This window comes from Delphinapterus leucas, chromosome 7, assembly GCF_059928025.1.
Source record: "Delphinapterus leucas isolate spDelLeu-1000000601 "Yukka" chromosome 7, BTC_Dleu_Yukka2, whole genome shotgun sequence".
Lineage (NCBI taxonomy): Eukaryota > Metazoa > Chordata > Mammalia > Artiodactyla > Monodontidae > Delphinapterus > Delphinapterus leucas.
In genome coordinates this window covers 13,757,700-13,777,266 of record NC_143135.1, presented here as the reverse complement: position 1 = coordinate 13,777,266, position 19,567 = coordinate 13,757,700, and the positions used below count along the sequence as shown (strand labels likewise).

The 19,567-nt window shown below is 41.9% G+C and overlaps 1 protein-coding gene across 15 annotated transcripts in view; it reads right to left on the bottom strand.

The window, feature by feature from the left end:
- The window catches only part of AMBRA1 (autophagy and beclin 1 regulator 1), a 173,724-nt gene that overhangs the window by 99,181 nt on the left and 54,976 nt on the right, over positions 1 to 19,567 (bottom strand). For 13 of the 15 annotated variants that reach the window (XM_089914857.1, XM_089914856.1, XM_089914859.1 and 10 more), the window contains 2 exons: positions 14,497 to 14,583; positions 10,033 to 10,212 (listed from right to left, as the gene is read on the bottom strand). In XM_089914857.1, the coding sequence (XP_089770983.1) occupies positions 10,033 to 10,212; positions 14,497 to 14,583 (267 nt within the window). The remainder of the gene's footprint in view (positions 1 to 10,032; positions 10,213 to 14,496; positions 14,584 to 19,567) is intronic. The other 2 variants (XM_089914865.1, XM_022592110.3) reach the window with 1 other exon arrangement.

The window sequence follows — 19,567 nt, the reverse complement described above, 5'->3', positions numbered from 1 at the left end:
GTACTTGGTTTTTATTTTCCCAGAAGAGAAAGCATATTACTGTTTTCTTTAACATATCATATTCCTGTGACTTGAAACTCTACAGATGAAGGGAGAGGCAAGGAAAGAGAGATAAGACCATATGGAAAGTGAAAAGGGGATTATAAAGAACAACGAGATCAGAAGTTCCTGACCAGCAGACTGCAGCTCTGGGGAGCCCACAAATTATTATAAGGAGTAGCTGAATATCAAACAAATAAGACAGCTCCCAAATTAAGTATATTATTATTTTTCAAGTATATGTAGATTCAAGTTGTGATCAAAGTACCAACTCGGTTAAAAGTACAAGTGAACTCATGACAGCTTTTCATAACAGTATATTTTACTTACAGATGGGCACTAAAAGTGCAACTAATTATCATGAGAGAAGTTAGAACACATATTAAAGTTAAGAAGGGTCCTAAGGGGGGGGGGAAGGGTCCTAAGCCTCAAAAAGGTTGAAAATTAAGTTATAGAAAGAAGCATCATGGGACAAATCCAATTACTTTATTCTACAGCTAAGAAAGAGCTGGCCTTCCCAGAATCACGCTGTGGAGCTGACAATTTACTTCTGAACAAGGACCAAAGAGCCCTCTCTCTCTGGACAATAAACAGTGCTCTATCTGGCATTAGCAGAGTTGAAGAGCAGGGAAGGAGAGGGATGTACAGGAGACAGTACTGATCAGCAGTTGCCAGAATCAAACATGACACAGAGCTGGGTGAAAGGACATATGAAGATAACTTAGAAAAATGGACAAATGCCAGGGCTGGGAGAAAATTTGGCTCCTATGACATATTTCACAAGCCTCTTTTAATTGTTATTAAAACCTAAAAACAATTAACTTCTTTCTGATTCAATTTCTCCTTCCGTCTAAAAAAAAAAAAAAAAAAAAGGGAGGAGGAAGGGCAAAACATGGTCAGAGATAATGGCTTTATGTTATTTAGAGATTACCGGAAGAGATATATATATATATATATGAAAATCAGCTGGCTCAGATACAAGCAGTCTCAGAATGATGGTTACATTAGGCACCGCAAAAGAGGCAATAATATTAAGTGAGTGGAGATGTATCTCTTGGTCCTCAGTTTAACGTCTTGACTAATGATGGGGAAGTAGGAGTTAAACAGCATCTCAATAAAATGTAGAGAAGACTTCAAATTGAAAGTGTTGAGCACACTAGCAAAGAAGGAGAAATGACAGAATTGTACACAGAACAATTAGTGAAATGTGGTGAACACGCAAATGAGATGCTGCCTATGGGAGAAAAAAAACACAGGCATCTAGGAGAAAATAGCCTAGAACAGCTCAAACATTTCCTGACCAGGAAAAACTTAAAACATGAATGGGTAAGGTGGCAAAGGCCAGAATGTCCAACCACAGGACAAGTTAAGCAAGTAGAGGGCAAAAGCCCCATGTTTTAATGCTGGCACACAAAAATCCCTGACTAAAAGCATGGCCTTAAATAAATTAGAGGTGAAAAGAGCAACTAATGACTCTAGCTTCTATAGTCTAGAAAGAAGGGAAAATTCAAAATAAGGAGCTGAGATGGGGAAACAAACTTCAATGCAAAGGATATCTGCAAGGGCGGGGAGAGGAAGAGTGGTTAAGAGTTTCAAGAAAAGGAAAAAGAAAAAGTTTCAAGAAAAGGGCAAAGAAATTAAAAGTACTTAAAATAATGTTCAATTTAGAAAACTACACAGACTCTGACACTCACTTCAGTGCTGATACAAGACCAACATGGAGCAAGCCTCCACGAGATGAAGAAGGCAAATTTAGGCAGAGACTAAAGATTAGAAGATGTTTGCCAGATGAACAGTGGGAGAAAGGCAGACCCAGAAAGATAGTTTACCTTAGGAATAATGGAGGGTGATAAATACTGGGCCTAACATAACATAGCCCATGCCCTTTTCAAGGGTAGTACTTAAAAAAAAAACAAAAACAGTGAAGACCAGAGTATGCAAGCACGCTGGTACCACTCCTCTATCACTGGAGGACTCTTTCTCACCAGAATACTTTTCAGGGAAACACCAGAGAAATCCTCATCAATTTCATCAGCCAGAAGCTGCCTTTAAGCCAGCAGGATAGAAGCTGGCTGAGTTATTAATGGCCTTCCCAGTTGTTGAACTCTGTGCATCTCTGATTAACTCTCAGAAGGCTATTTGGGAAGGAGAGGGGGGAAAAAAATAAGACTTTCTCATAAAAGATTTTGTAAGGAAAAATCACCCTTCAAACAAGCATCCAAGACAACTGCCAAATACAAGAAAATGCATCTATGGAACAAGGGAGAAACACAGCAGCTACTCTTGCTAAATGCCTGGGATTAATTGCCTCAGAGAAAAGCTGTAACTTAAAGGAATGTAAAATACACCTACAGACTGCTGTCTGAGTCCTAACCAGAGAGTCAGGCTGCCCTTACTACTCAGTGACAAATGGCTCTGACTTGGGCCTTTGTAAATAAAGCTCTGGCAGCACAAAGCTCAAAAGGCCATTATCTTCTTGACAATACACAGTTGACTGTGCTGAAAATTAGACCATTAAAAAAATACTTGTTTCCCTGTGCTCTTCAGTTTCTACTCAATCTCCAGACAATAGAAGGCGTAGCTGGTGTTCCTGTCCTTGGATGGCACAGTGATCTTGGCCAAGTCCTTTCTTTACTCGGGTGCTATTAGTAAGGCTCTAGACTCTACTTCGAAGGACTGTGCACGCATGTCAGGGCTAGATTTCTGGGAGGAAGGCACAGGACCAGCTGATATCATTCATAGGGGATACCTAATAGCATAGGTCTCTTGGAACTCCAGAGCCTTAATTTTTCTCCAAGGAATAGTAATATAACAGATAACTACCACTTACAAATTCTTCTCCTTTCTTTTTCTTTCCTTTTTTTTTTTTTTTTTTTTAATTTGTTTGTTTGGCTGCATTGGGTCTTCGTTGCTGTGTGCGGGCTTTCTCTAGCTGCGGCGAGCGGGGGCTACTCTTTGTTGCGGTGCGCGGGCTGCTCATTGCCGTGGCTTCTCTTGTTGTGGAGCACGGGCTCTAGGCACGCGGGCTTCAGTAGCTGTGGTACGCGGGCTCAGTAGTTGTGGCTCACGGGCTCTAGAGCGCAGGCTCAGTAGTTGTGGTGCACGGGCTTAGTTGCTCCGTGGCATGTGGGATCTTCCCGGACCAGGGCTTGAACCCATTTCCCCTGCACTGGCAGGCGGATTCTTAACCACTGCGCCACCAGAGAAGTCCTCTCCTTTCTTGTTCTACCTTTAATTTCATCTTCATGTATTATGCAAATCCATATTCCTATTGTGCATTTTATGTTAAAAAATAAATACATATCTCTAAGTGATAGTTATCCTCCTTTCCCCCTCTTCCTTCACAGCTGTTTAATTCTTTAAATCCAGATATATTCCATTTTCTTTCTCTTCTCCTAGCATTCCTCATAATAAATATTCATATGTATTTTAGTTGCCCAGAAAGAATACTAATTTTAAAGCTGCCAAGCAATATTATATATTTCTAAGCAATAGGCTCAAAACCCTCAGGAAAGAGCTGGAATTCAGGTAGGCATATATTTTATAAATCTGTTGGGGCTCCACAGGTACCAGATATCCTATTCCTAATCCTCAGGAAGTCTCTCCACTTTTCTGAAACTTTTCATTATTCTACCTCTGCTGAGTACAAGGGAAATCCTTCTAAGATAGGTAGTTAGCTCCAACAAAGATCCAAGAGCTTTAGGGCTAAAATAAACTTCAGAGATTATCTAATCTAATTTTACAAGGTCAGACATTGAGGCCTAGGGTAGGAGAGGGACTTGCCAAAGGTCAAATGGCATATCACAGGCTCAGCCGAAACTGGAACGCGGGGCTATTCCCTAGACAATAGTTGTCAGGCTCTGGGAACCAGTGGGCACTAACAGGAGATCCCAGTTCCAATCACAGCTGTTCTGGGAGTCACTTGCTACTTTATAAACTTAGCTCAAAATCAGTTCCAGTAAGAGTAAAAAAGGACTCCGGCAACATTTTATTTGGAGAAGTAGGAAGTGAGGCAGCTGAGCTCTCACACAGCTCATCTCCCCAGGAACATTCACAAACAGGCCCCACTCTTATAAAACACCAAGGCCTCTTATGTCTAATACTTAACATTCAGTCCTCATATGTCCTCATATGTATTTTGCCCACTGTTTTCTAACTGGTTTTCCTGCATCCATATACTTGCCACCTGCCTAACAACCGCTGTCAGAATTCGCTGCCTAAAACACATGTTGAATAATGGCTGTCCCTAGACAAAAACAAGGCCAAAATTTCTCAGCCAGGCACTCCAGGCCCTCCACAGTCCATGTCTTTCTGATCTTATAGCTCAAAGTACAAATACTCCGTTGCTCTAACCACAGATGTATGCAGGGTCTCTGAACAAACCCTGTAAATCTTCTGTGTCTGGGCTTTTGCTTAAGCTACTCCTTTGTCTAGAATCTCCTTCCCTACTTCCATCCTCCACGTCAATTCGTTGAAGTCCTATGGGGTCTTCACACCTAGCTGAAACCCATGAAGCCTTCTCACATCTCCCCAAGTACTCTCTCCCTTCATACAATGCTGTCCTGTACTTTAGGGGTACCTTATTACAGTCTATCTTATGAGATATTGTGTAAAAATCTGATGTTATTCCATAGCTTAAAACTCTTCAGTGACTCCCTCTCACCTGCAGGGTACAGTTCTCCTCCTTTGCAAGGCACACAAGACTCCCCAAGATCTGGTACCACTCTAACTCTCGGGGCTCATCTCCTGCTGTATCTTGGACTTTACAACCTGACCATACTTGTCAACAAGGGAATTCTTGACATGCTCCATGCTGTTTCATGTTTCTATGACTCTGCATTTATTTGCCTTTCTTCTAAGTATATCTGGAGAAAAGTCCTATTTTAAGACTTTCTCTTTCATAAACCCACGCTATAAAAAACAATCAACTACCACAAACATCAATTAAATGAAATTATTTAAAACTCTGGTAAAAAGGAAGTGAATGGTTTCTTATCTCATCTCACTTTAAGAACTACTTCTATATAATACCACCACTCAATAACTGTAGCTGGTTGCCTGATCCTTGACTGCTTTGGCAGGTTCCAGTCTGTAAAGAGAATGGTCACTTTACAGTGTGTTCCCTTATAGTTTCTCTTGCACTTCTAATATCAAAGAGATTATGGTCTGTAAGTCAAAGGAAGAAACAAAGGCAACCCCATTTCAGAATGAAGTACACGACTTCTTGCTCTGAAGATCTGCCCCTTCCCTTTCTCGGCTATAAGTAACATATCTGTTATTAGTAGTCACTGACTCCCATAGGAGTCCTGGAAATTTGGGGCATAGAAGAGAGAGCAGGGGCAAACACTACCAAGGACATGTGACTTCACTCTCCTGGAATTTCTAGCCATGAGAACTTGACACAAGTATATGAGTCTCACAAAGCTGTCAGGATTTCACCTATAGACAGATAAGAGTAACATCATCGGGTTTCTAACATATTTTCTTTGTGTGACTCAATTAAATTTCCGTAGTGGCAAAAGGGCAGATGAAGAATATTAAATTCTGAACTATAAAGGCGAGTAACTTCTATGCCACACCCAGTCAGATGGCAGAATGGAGTGACAGCCTTCAGAATTGTCCTCAGCTACATTATATACCAAGAAGACCTTTTAATGACTTCCTTGCTAGAAGGTGTCTAGCAAGGGGACCATGAAAGCCTTCTGGTTGAGGCTCCTCCGCACACGTGTATGTGGTACTGCTAGAACATATCATGCCAAACTAAGGAACCAGAACCCATCTTGGGCAACCAGAAATGACTGTCATTCATTTCACAATGAAACGGTTTTGCATATTTGGTCACAATATGGATTTCTGGGTAAAAGGAACCCAAATACAACGAGATAAATTAGAAGAGTTAATAAAACAAATGTAACTGACTTCAAGACACTTCATCTGAAAGACCAGGCTGAAAGACTAGAATTCTCACTGAGACGTTTTCCCCAAGTACAGACCGGTGTCACAACTGTGAATGAAGGATTTGTTCTCTCTGTGCTGGCAACAATTTTTAAGAAGTTGAGGGACTTCCCTGGTGGTCCAGTGGTTGAGAATCTGCTTTCCAATGCAAGGGACATGGGTTCGATCCCTGGTCGGGGAACTAAGATCCGCAACTAGGCCCGCATGCTCTGGAGCCCACACACCACGAGAGAGCCTGCACGCTGCAACTGCTAAGCCCACGCGCTCTAAGAGCCCACGCACCACAACTAGAGAAAAGCCTGTGTGCTGCACCAAAGAGCCTGCGCACTGCAAAGAAAGATCCCGTGTGCCGCAACTAAGACCTGATGCAGCCAAATTAATAATTTAAAAAAAAAAAAAAGAAGTTGAATATAATTATGCAGTGTTGGAGATATTTGTGACTGATCTAATCTGAAGCTTCTCCAGTTCTGTCATTAGCTCAGGGTATCCTTGCCTTGGAAGGCAAAGCAGGTAAAAAATGAGGCAAGAAGATGAACTGGAGATGATTCTAGGATTATAATTACATTTAGAATAACAGATAAAATGAGGGGGGAGGGTGAGGGTAGGTTGAACAACAGTCATGAAGTCACAGGTACCACCTCTTTTGCTGGCCTTAGAAACTACAGGAACACAGCACTCAACCTGGGCTTCATAAAAGCCTCCCTCCCTCTTTCCAAAGGGATGGTGAAAATAAAAATGTGAGTTTTCCTTATGCTTATTTGCCATCTACATTCTAGCAGGTGGTCTGAGCTCAGAAGGAGGCAGACAGCAGGGTCGGGGCAGCCACACCTTTACCCTGCTTGTGAACATCTTTATGCAAAGACAGATGCTGAGGGCTTCAGGACAGGCCACCTGACAGCAGGTTTCTGGATGTCCTGTTTGTGCATTTTGATAAACACAGGGACCCTGAAGTCTCAATCCTTGCCGCAGACAGAGACAAATGACAGGAGAAGATGCCTGCCTGGGAAGATGGTCATTAATCCAGACCACAAAAGAATAGAAAGTTTAACCTGATGTTGACCAACCTTCAAACCTATCTTCCCTAGCGATAAATCTAGATAGTCTTGCTGCACAGCAAGCTCATGGAGCAAGGGCTCAAATATGGTTGTACATCATTTTTAAAGGTTTTTAAATCTGCAGGACACTAAAGTCAGACACTAAACATGCTTGCTCCTGATCTCTAATCTTAGACATGTCTGACTTTGGTCAAGCCTCTGTATCCTTATTTTAAAAAACACAGTGAAATGAACAACTATCTCACTGGGTTATTATAAGGAGTAAACAAGATTTTAAAAGACATATGTATATTAGTATATATATACTACAAATGTTGTGTATGTTATAAATTAGTATACATGAAAAATGTGATAGCTGATACCTTTCATTCAATGGATGATGAAAGAGAACCAAAAAAGATGGGATCTGCGTAATGTCTCCCTTTTGTTTTCTGAGGTCCCTATACACCTGGATGGGACAAGCTAGAGAAAGGCAAAATGATCTGTGACTTAGCAAATAGAAGGAGAGTGAAGAGGTTGGAGTGGGGTGGCAAAGGCAAGACCATGCTGTGTTGTGAAGGTGAGGAAACCCAGGAGAAGAACAGTCTCTCTTAATGGTACCCTAAGTGTTAGGATTCCAGGCCATATCTAACTTAATCTGCTTCTCTGTACTTGAAAGAACTATAAATTATGACTGTACACGCCTGTAACTTTCTTTCTAGTTATCAAAGCTGAGGAAAAGGATTCGGGCAGAGAAATTAAAATGGGCTGGTACATTCCCTAATTTCTCACTTTCTCTCTCCTCAGAGTACCTAGAAATTAAGAGAAGAGGCACAACCACAAGCAGCCTTTGGTTTACAGTAGGGGGAGGAGGGCGGGGAAAGAGACAGAGAAAGAATGAACAGACGGTAACTCAGCATCAACCAGCCGGCAACATCCTTCACTAGAAGACCTGGACTGCTAATACTGAGGTGACTAATCCACAGCTGCTATTAAAAACAAGTTTATAGTCTGCTTCAGCCCCACAAGAAAGGCAAACACCAAGGGGAGGGACTTTCGGAGGGGCTTTAGAGAAACCAGCCCATTGTTACTAACCAGGGAGCAATACAATGGTAAGTCAGTGCATGAAAGGTGAAGAGGGTGATGTAAATTCAGGCTGCGCTGAAGCCAGGGGGAGGCAAGAGCACAGGTGGGCTGTGGGGAGCACAGGGAGGAGGCAGTCTGACACAGGAAAATCAAGGGGGAAGGAAGGGGAAAGGGAGGAGGTGGTAACAGAAGAAAGAGAAGGTAAGATGAGAACAGAACATTTTAAACTAACCCAGAACTCCACTGTGAAGGACAAGTCACGAGGCAAGATACAGCTCAAAGGCATGAGCCCCACGTTTCACCACTGCGAAGAGATAACAGCCTTCCAAACATGCGTGGAGAGAGGGCTATGCAATCTGCACTGACTCCCAGAGCTCCACGGGATTACCGAGGCTTTTCAGCAGCACTAAGTCCCAGCAGCCTTGGCACTGTGCGTTGAAACTGCTTCCCTGAATAGACCCCGGTGCTGGAAAAATAATCATTTCTACAGGGGAACATATTTCCCTACAGGTGTCTGCCTGGCTAAAGGAGTGGAGACTCTCCCTTCACTGCTGTGCCCACGTCCATCTTCCCCCAGCGGGGACTTAAGGCAGAAGGACACATCTGAGAGTCACAGAGCAGCTGGGCCCTTCTCCCACCACCCCTGCTCCGTTTGCCACAGCACAGCTGTTTGAGGGCAACCTTGCATTTCTTTCACATTTACATCTTCCTCAGACGAATGAGCCTCCCACTGAGTGTTCCTTCTGCTTCCCAGTACACAATTGGCCAGTGTGTTTAAGGATTGTATCGGGAAGGCCAATTGGTATGAAGGGTATTCCCACCTTCTTGGTCCTCTCTGGCAAAGATATTTCTCAAACACTTCATAAAGCTCCACTGCAAGATGGCTCCTGGGGAACTATTCATTCAGCTCACGAAAGAGGAAGGTGGAAGGGAGGCAGGAGCTCTTAAGATCCCAGACCTGACCAGGCTATGTCAAGATGAAGGGGGAAAAAAAAGGAAGATGACTGACAGGCTGTCCTATTCCAGTACTGCCAGCAAAAAAGATGGGGAAAGAAAAATGTTTAACCACCCTTCCCTCTTATTCTGCATGTTTTGAGAATATCAAAATATAGGAATCAAAGCAAAAGCCAAATGTCCAATCTGGTACAAGCCAGGAAAGCTCAGTTTCAAGATGGAAAGAAACACAATGCATGGCTAGAAAGGTCAGGAGCAGCAGGTCAGAGAATGTAAAACCCAGCAGGAAGATTGGGGAGCTTGACCTTGGAGCCCGGGGCTGACGCTGCTCCTTTAGCTCACCCCCGTACCCCAGCCGACCGCTCAAAGAGACTAGCAGAGCAAGGAATCACCTCTCAACCCCCACATTAATCTGACAGGCAACTTCCAAAGGATCCTTACTGGGGGTACAGGGAGACTGAGAACGTTTAGGGACAAGGGAGTAGGACCTCAGAGAAGCAGTGTGATTAAGGGTACTGAGAGAATCTGTCTCCTAGGGAAATCCGAGTATTGTCTTTGTTGTTAATCTCTGTATCTACTCTGCTTAAGAGAAAAAACACGAACCCTCCTGCCTCCCTGATGTTATGAAGACAGTCCACATGAAGCACTTCCACAGTCACTGTTTACGCAAATGGGAAATTAAAAAGTTGCCTAAAGAGCAGCGGCCATTTTCTCCCAGCCTGGCCTGGGGCCCAATGGGCTGTCTCTTCCCAGAGGCTTCAGGGAATCAGCAATGCAACTACCAGAGGTGGGAGTGCCCTGGGCATTTTAACCCTCTGTCCCTCACCCCATCCTATTTCTCATAAATAATAACTTAGGGGTTTGAAGCAAGAATGTCAAACCACTATTGCTCAGACAGTGGCCAACTTGGAAGCACTCACAGCTCGGGAGGAGGGGTAAGAAAGCAAGTTGAATATATACTTACTCAAAGTCCTCAAATTCCAAGTCGGTTCCCTCTACTGATGGACCCTGGTTGTCTGAGGAAGAGGAGGAGGTGGAAGAACGGAGGCGGTTCTGTTGGTAGCGCATAGAACGCTGGCGGATACTGTCTCTCCGTGAGAGATACTGGATCATCCTCTGGGCATAGTATGCAGCAGGAGATAATCTGAGAGAAACAGAGATGAACAAACACAAACTAGCACTAATGTGGGGAATACTGTGAAAGACAGTAAATCCAGCTCTCCCATCACATCTCCCTGCTGAGGCGAACTCTGGAGACATGAAAAATAAACGGCATTTAACTCACCAGGAGATTTGTACTGCACAATATGCTTATCAGACTACCACCAGTGTTTCTGTTCTGAGATAAGGCAAACAGCTGTTTAATCAGTCATCATCTGATCAACAGCTGCCCCTTCCAAGAGTTTAACACTGGACCCTTCTTTTAGTTTCTTAAGGGACCTCTTTTAACTTCTCAGGGTGTGCCCTTTATATAGATTCGCAGATTTTCCTTAATCATCCATATTCAAAATATAAGAAATGAAAGGGACCACAGCTTCTTTCATTTTATAGATGAGAAAACAGGCCAAGAGATGGTGAACCCGAGATGACTAAAGAAGGCATCTTCAGGCATCACCTTCACCAGGGCTCCTTTCTTCTCCAACAAATACTTGTAGCTCCAGATTTGTCCTAGCTCCTTAAGAGTACTTCTTTGAACCTCTTATCTCTCCTTTACAGATTATCCAGATATTTTAACACAGAGAAAATATTCAGGATAGAGACTGAGAGTAAAATATACTCAGGAGAACAGAAAATCTAAAAGAAAACAACAGCTTTTTTCTATTTCTTATGACAGAGCATCATAGGCTACGTGGGCACTGAGCAACACAGAAGACAACAGTCACTCTTCTTCTCCCTTACAATGGCTGTTCTCAGTAATTAGTCTTAAAAGACTTAATTTACTTTAAATTAGTAAAAGGTCTATATTCTTCCAGCTATGGTTCACTGTCTTCATACTCCATGAAAATGTCTACTGTCCTATACAATTTGCACATTCCCTTCTTTCTCAAGTTTTTCCTCCATCTTTCACAACGTATATAATTTGAGGCTGTGAACTGAGAAAGTGAGAGAACAGTAACAGAAAAATGTTTTATATATAATATTAAGTGGATTACTAAGAAATTTCAAGACTTAAAACCTGCCCAAGACCTAAAACCTGCCAACTTTGATTCAACAATTCCACTATTAATTTTATCCTACAGAAATACACCAGGATACAGAGATATATATATATTGCTGGCGCTAGTGAAAAACTGGGAAACACCCCAAATGTCCACCAACAGATTAAATAAATTACATCTATACAAAGAAACATTATATAACAATTGAAAAGAATATCCCTATATATGCACAATGAAAGCCCTCTAAAATAAAATTTTAAGTGGGGGAAAAATTAAAGAATGATATGTATATACTAATACGTATATAAAAATATTTATTTCTGTAATTAGAACCAAAAAAATGAAACACAACAATCCTGATAAGGATTCCTAGGGACCTTAACTTCTATAATGTTTGAATATAGAAGGAAAAAAAAGCATGCAACTTTTTTTTTCTAATGGAAATCTGGAAAAACTGATTGAGAATGGAAATGGAAATACTTACATCCAAATGGTAGGAAAAGTACAAACATCTTGCTGCCTGACCTTTCATTACCCCTGGACAAAGTAAGCCTCTAGGTAAATCCTCGGTAAATCTACTCACTCAGACCAAAGGAGATCCTGCAGTCAACTGCCTCACGAAACAGGGCTGCCTCTGAAATGCCTGTCATCAGAGGTGGTGTCCTTCTGGCCAACCATCAAGCAGAATTTCCAAGCAGGCCAGGTGACAATCTTTGGAACTCAAAAGTCTGTGTTATGGAACAATATGCTGCATTTGGCACCTCTGAATCCAAATTATCTTTATACAGTAGGTGGGCATGGGACGTACAGAGGCCTTGGCCAAGATCATCAGAGAATAAGATTTAAAGTTTCAACTAGTGGAACTTTCACTGTCTCTTTGGGCACCTGTTCCCATGCATTTGGCAAGGATGAATCAAGAACCCTAAATTTTCAACAGACAGAAGCCAATACTCTTGAGTTGTTCCTATAGCTACCAAATATACAGAAATCTTCCAGTAGAAATCAATTGTTGTTGGTTAAATTCTCAAGTCAGAGCAGAAAAGAATGTTAAAAAAAAGTTTTAAGAGGAGAATGAAGATTCTTTTTTTAGAAAAGATTCTGAAAAGTGACCATAAATACACTCATTACTGAGTTGATAGCCTACCTTAACTAATGGAAAAATTATATTATGTTGATAGAGGCAGAAATAATGTTGATGCTGACAATAATAAATAAAGATTGTCCTTTTATGTAGGGGTAAAAATTCAGCTCTAGGGGGCTTCCCTGGTGGCGCAGTGGTTGAGAGTCCGCCTGCCGATGCAGGGGACGCGGGTTCGTGCCCCGGTCTGGGAAGATCCCACATGCCGCGGAGCGGCTGGGCCCGTGAGCCATGGCCGCTGAGCCTGCGCGTCCGGAGCCTGTGCTCCACACGGGAGAGGCCACAGCAGCGAGAGGCCCACATACCGCAAAAAAAAAAAAAAAAATTCAGTACTAGGTAACCTCAATTGTTTAATTTCACCATTGGACAGGAATTCCCTAAACTACATAACTGTGCATCAATGGTAAAGAAAAATGGATTCACAATTATTAAGTACAAGTACATCATAGCCTCATCTTTTTAGATATCCAGAGGGAAGCTAAGGATCTGAATGCTGACATGTCTCATAAAGGCTTTGACCTATACAGATTATGCAGGGTGAAATCTAAGAGGAAAAAGAAATTAAACAACCAGTAATGAGGTAACAATCATCCTCCTACTGAAGAGTGGATAATTATCAAACTCTAAAAGTGTTCCAAGTGAATATTTTAAATAACTCAAGTTTTCTTCAAGGAAGAATACTTCCCCCTCCAAAAAACCCTTTTTTGTGTTTAAAGGGAAAATGTAAAAATAACACCACCACAAAGTTTGGCCTTTCTGTGATAAAGAGATCTGAGTAGGAATAAATAACAAATTTATTACATGAAAGGAGGACAAATAATGGTCTTTAAGAGTCACCGTTAAACTTTGTCAGGTTAAAAATTCTGGGGATGAGATTCCCATTACTGTCCTAAAAGAAACTGTTTCACAGCAAGAAGTTCTCTCAGGGTTTCAAAGAATTTGATTCATGCAAAATATTTCCTTCTCTTATTTAGGGCTTGTTACTTTCAAATATGACTAGAGACTAACATAAACTTCCTTGTTTCAGTCATCATCTAAGTTGCCTACCCGTTTTAAAGTCATCAATCCCCATGTTCCCTGATCTGCCATTTCTGGGGTACGGAAAAGGAAGTAAGAGGATAACAGGGAATCTTTTCACTAGTATCTCAGAAAGAATGCTCAGTATCATGACATAACTGTAGTAACAACAAAATCACTCAATAACCTTGGAAACAAAAACCTTGGACTTGAAATTCTTAATCTACAGCAAAGCTCATTTAGCCTTTTCTGACCTACACTGTTAATAACTTCAACCCCACCATTATAAATTACCCTCTTCTTTTGGCAAAGCCTCACAATGTGCGGTCTGCTGTTGCTAGAGAATGTGCAGGTTAACCCCCTTTCGGATCATTAACAGAATTATTAAGTCCTGCTGTGACAACCCCAAAGGGCTGCTCACTATAAATAAATGTTATATAACAACTCAACACCCCATCCTCGGTCCTGAGTTACCAGTATAAGGTAAAGGTGGGCCTTAAACTCATCTGAATTCTTTTTTTCTTTTTATCTCTTCAAGAACTTTTCAAATGTCTTCTAATGGGGGTAAGGCAAGCACTTTAATAATATGTCAACTTGTTTTATTCAGTTACCCTTTTGTCAGTCATCTCTTCCGTCATATAGTCTCCAAAACTTCAACATCTGAATGAACTTGATTTCCGCCTTTTCATGTTCTAAATTTTCTCTCAAATGAGAGAGAATTGTTTGCTTTTAATTTGTAAGTGATTTCCCTATTAATAAAAAAACTTTTGTTTCCCTTTTGGCTGTCCATCTGAATGGCAACAGCCTCTCTGATGAGCAGAAAAGAAATATCCTGTGATTCTGCCAATGACCTCCTCAGGTCCCTCCTCTAGTGTCCCACTTACAAAAATGAGCCCCAAAGGACAAGGGCTCAGTCATAACCCTCTGTCACCAGAGGCTCTGTTCACTTACCTGTAATACTTCCCAATCACCTGAACCACCTGTCTCAAAACTGTAACTGAAGAGTAAAAGAGCACCAGGACCAGAGAGGCACAGAATGGGGCTTCCAACAGCTTGGCAACCCCAAGGGCAGTCCCTCCCCCCCACCTAGTGCCATTTCTCACTTCAGCCTTACCTCGCTGGGTCTGGGTAAATTGGGTGCTCTCTGGATCCTGCTCCATCATAACGGGATAATGAAATGAGGGAAGACTCCAGCAGCCTCCTAGCAGAGATTAAAAAAATGGCAATAATCCCTGTCAATTACCAACTCAGAGGTCATTCATAAGGAAAAATGGGGGGAGAGATAAATAACATCCCCCTTTGCAGCTAGCTAACACCTCTTATCTGGGATCACACCCTTCCTATAAGCACTTAGAGGCATAAGTAAATGAAGAGCTCCAGAGCTCCCACGCTGGATATGGCCATTGTATCATGGTGAATACTGCTCTTCCGTCAGTGCAGTAGAGACATGATCTTTATTTCTATTTCCAGTACCTCCAGTAGACAAATAGGAGGTTGGGATCAACATGGGAGAGGAAAATAAGGCATACCGAGAGACTATCATGTAGTGCCAACATTTACCTTGGTGTTCAGTTCCTGCATGTCATCCTAATCCACAGCCCCTTATCTTCTACACATTCTGCTCTGCCCACACCCTTTCTGTGAGTACTCGTACGGCTCTCTTAACAACTGATAAAAATCTCTAATTATATAATCTAGCCCAACTGTCAATTCAGTGATCATATGTGTTACACACATATTTTATTGAGCACTTTTTTACTGCCAGGCAAATACTAAGCACTTCACATGTAGTTCTTTATTTAAACCTCACCACAGCCTGAAAAGGTAAGCATTACTATACATACATGAGATCAATGGGCCTAGAAGTTAAGTGTATTGCACTGCAGCACACAGCTACCAAGTGATAGCACCAGGACTCCAGTGAAGGCCTGTCAACTCCAAAATGCTTCAAACCACTATGTACATGTAACCAGTGTGAGTCCCAACTAGAATGCAGGTCCAGTAACACTGGCTCTTCCCATTTATTTAAGGGAAGCCAAAAATCTGGACTTTTGCATGAAATCTCCTGTTACATTTTAGCTAAAACATTTTTTTCCTTTTCGTACAGGAAAGGCCAGTTTGACAAACATCTGACAAACATGGTTCGGGGCCCGCAGTTTGCCATGTCTGCCACACTGCTTCCCAACTCATCTGACAAACATGGCTCGGGGCCCCCCAGTTTGCCATGTCTGCCACACTGCTTCCCAACTCAAATGTGCCTTGGCAGCCAATCAAGCTCCTGCCATAGAAGACGTTTCAAAGGAAGTGGACTCAGAAAGAAATGCATATTGTTCCTCTCCAGCAGCATTTTGCCTGGCTCTACCAGGAGCAGGTCTCCAGCTCCCTGCTGGACTCTTCTTTAAAGCAGATCTGCAGGATAAGGACAGCAGCTACCAATCTTTTCCAATTGAGTTAATTCAATTCACTGTTATTATCCCAGCGACTGGCTCACCGAAGCATTTTCCCTAACAGCCTGGGAAAGAGATACAACAGAGGCCCTGTCAACCTGGCTTGCTACCTTTCCCACCCAGGAAAATAACTGTTACATGATGTTTTGGATCTAGACAAGGCTTATAATCCCCACACTTAGGACAAGTTAAATAGTCCTACCACTGAAGGGAGTGAATACAATGAAACCAATGAGGAAGAGAAGAAAGCAATAAAACAACTTCTCTCTGGTTGAAAACCTGAATCTTCAATGATACCACTGTTTACAGCAGCAGAAATGCTGTGTTTCATCAATTCTAAGACACGCTTCCCCCCCAACGTTTTAATGTGTCTGAAATTAAGATACATTTTATAATTGTGTGACGCAGTTTAACTGGCAAGATTTTTTTCTTTCATAGGAGCACATAAAATAATGGCATGTCTTTGAATCTTGAAATACGGACTATTTGTGAGAGGAAGGGATAGTGAGAGGTACACAGACTGGAGAAAGAAGAGAAGCGAAATTTTGAGAAGAGTATCAATTTAGGCCATCATATATTCACTACTAATAAATTTGTCCTATAGGAATTAGGCGGGAGCTGAAGAACAGAAGCAAGATCTGAGAGCAGCTGACTGCCCTGGAACACCCAGAAGCTTGTTCTATCCCAGAGGGTTCTGGAATGAGTCTTGAATTTCATTGAGCCCTGTCGTGTTACCCTCCAAATGTCTGCTTAATAAGCAGAGGCCCTTTGACAAGAGGCATCCTCCAGAGTGACCAACATATATCCTTCTTAAGTACTTCTGCCTGAAAAATGACCCTGCCAAATTAGGAGGCCAATATTACCCACTACTCTGCCAAGGCAGTGACAGTACTCAAAGAAATGAGATGACTTTTTAGAGATGCTGTGAAGGAGATTCTTGAACCAGAAGAGCTTGGTTTACACAATTTCAATTTTAATGATTCCATTTTATAATCCCGCAAACTCTACTTCCCACCCTAAATTCTTACCTTAATTAGGAAGGCGTCTTAAAACAGAGTTACACCAAAATGTTTAGTTTTGTCTCTGGGGAGTCCCTGATGAGGTTCTTTTGGAACATATATATATCCCCTGTGCCTACTTACTAGAATCTGTTGGCACCATTTGCTCCTCAGGCAATACAGTGGACTAGCAAGTCATACACATATGGCGTGTTAGCTGCTAATACACAAAATCAGGAGAGCCAATTACTGTGAATAGCACCCCATACATGTATCACTGATGAAACGTTAAGTTCTCTACAGTTACAACACAAACACTATCTGAAGGATTAAAAAACACTTCTCCAGGGGCTTCCCTGGTGGTGCAGTGGTTGAGAGTCCGCCTGCCGATGCAGGGGACACGGGTTCGTGCCCCGGTCCGGGAAGATCCCACATGCCGCGGAGCGGCTAGGCCCGTGAGCCATGGCCGCTGAGCCTGCGCGTCTGGAGCCTGTGCTCCACAGCGGGAGAGGCCACAACAGTGAGAGGCCCGCGTACAGCAAAAAAAAAAAAAAAAAAAAAAAAAACACTTCGCCAATTGGTGTTGAATAAAGAAATAACGAGTAAATATCACCACCACTCCTAGGAAACTCAAAGAAAGATCTTTCTCTCTCACAGTTAGCCTCCTGCAAAGAGCCATAGATGGGGAAATGACACAAGAAAAAGGAATGGAATGGCAGCTGAGCGCTTTCTGATCTGGCCACCACAAATTTCACTTGACAATGATCAATCAAGTAGTTGAGTAATATGAAGTCAGGTAGGACTTAGGATGGGCTCAGACAAGCTTGTTCAAGCTTGAAGCTACCATTTCATTCTGACCTGTTATTTAGAAATGTTTTAAAGAGTCATTGAAGCTCTGACAGAGAAAAAAAAACCTTTCTTTACAACTTTGCCGGGTTTATTCTCTAAACTAGTGGTGTTCAAGTGAGGTACATCAGGGGTTCTGCTCTTTTGATCCACTGGAGAACAGGAAGAAAATAATAGAACTTTTGATTTAAAATGTATAACCATAATGCCACACACACGCACACACACACAGGTTGCTCAAAAGCCTTTTACTAACAGAGGTTGTTTTTTTTTAAGTCTAAAGGCCACTGTTCTATCAAGCTATACACTATTTTAAGAAAATTCAATATTTAATAGAATATAATTATCACAAATATATAAAATACAAAAACTATAAATAAAGGCATAACTATATTCACATACAGGTAGAGCAAAAGAAAGAAAATGATACAGCAAATGTGGTAAAATGTTAATATTTACGGAATGTGGGTGAAGAGTATACGGGAATTCTTTGCCCTATTTTTGCCACTTTTCTGCAAGTCTGAAATTATTTCAAAATTTAAAACATCCAATATACAAAATCTAAAAGTAAACCACTGAAAACTAAAGAGAAAACTACTCATTTTCAAAAGAATTACTCACTTCTTAAAAAGAGTTTCTTCAAATAGCAAGTTGCCTCTAAAAAGCAGGTTTGACAAACTACAGGCACTGGGCCAGCTGCCTGTTTTTATAAATAAAGTTTTATCCAAACACAGCCACAACCACCCATTTAAATATTGTCTGTGAGGACTTCCCTGGTGGCCAAGAGGTTAAGAACCTGCCTGCCAAAGCAGGGGACACAGGTTCGATCCCTGGTCTGGGAAGATCCCACATGCCATGGAGCAACTAAGCCCGTGCACCCCAAGTACTGACCCCACGTGCCTTAGAGCCCGCGCGCCGCAACTACTGAGCCCACGTGCAGCAACTACTAAAGTCAGCACGCTCTAGGGCTCACGTGCCACAACTACTGAGCCTGCCTGCTCCAACTACTGAAGCCGCGTGCCTAGAGCCTGTGCTCTGCAACAGAGAAGCCACCGCAATGAGAAGTCCACACACCGTAACGAAGAGTAGCCCCCCCGTTCACCACAACTAGAGAAAGCCCGTGTGTGGCAACAAAGACCCAACGCGGCCAAAAATAAATTTTTAAAAAATTTTTTTAATTAAAAAGAATATCGTTTGTGGCTGCTTTGGAAGTAGAAAGGCAGAGTTGAGTAGACCTAATAGGGAAAGGACTAAAATATTTACTACCTGGCCCATTACAGAAAAAAATCTGCCCACCCGTGCTCTAAAACATTTGCTTACATAAAATCCCTTGAAAGATAAGGTGGAGTCACTAAGGAATGTAACAGAAAAGCTTGAAATCAAAGTATTACACACTAGAATAAGTTATCAAAAATTAATATTAAGCCCTACTAAAATATAAGTCAATACACAATCCAAGCTGTAAAATTCCTAATATTTTAAATGAATACAACTATTTCTTCCTTCCCTAATTAATACTCTGAATATGTACAACAGTTCCCTATATCAGCTGTATCCTTTGATGACTAGGAAAACAATAAAAAATAGTAGTAGAAGAAAGCTCCGGAAAAGAACAAAGTTGTCAGGGCAGATGAGATGGGTTACCCAAAAGAAAAGAACCTTTGGGGAATTCCCTGGTGGTCCGGTGGTTAGGACTCTGCGCTTCCACTGCAGGGGGCATGAGTTCCATCCCTGGTCGGGAGCTAAGACCCCCACAAGCCGCACAGCGCGGCTGGAAAAAAAAAAAGAAAAGAATCTTTGTTTCAAATTCAATGGGTATCGGGGTGGAGAAGGAGAAAGTTTGGGTACCAGTCTAGACAAATAAATAAGCCAGTGACAACTCTTCCTTAATAAA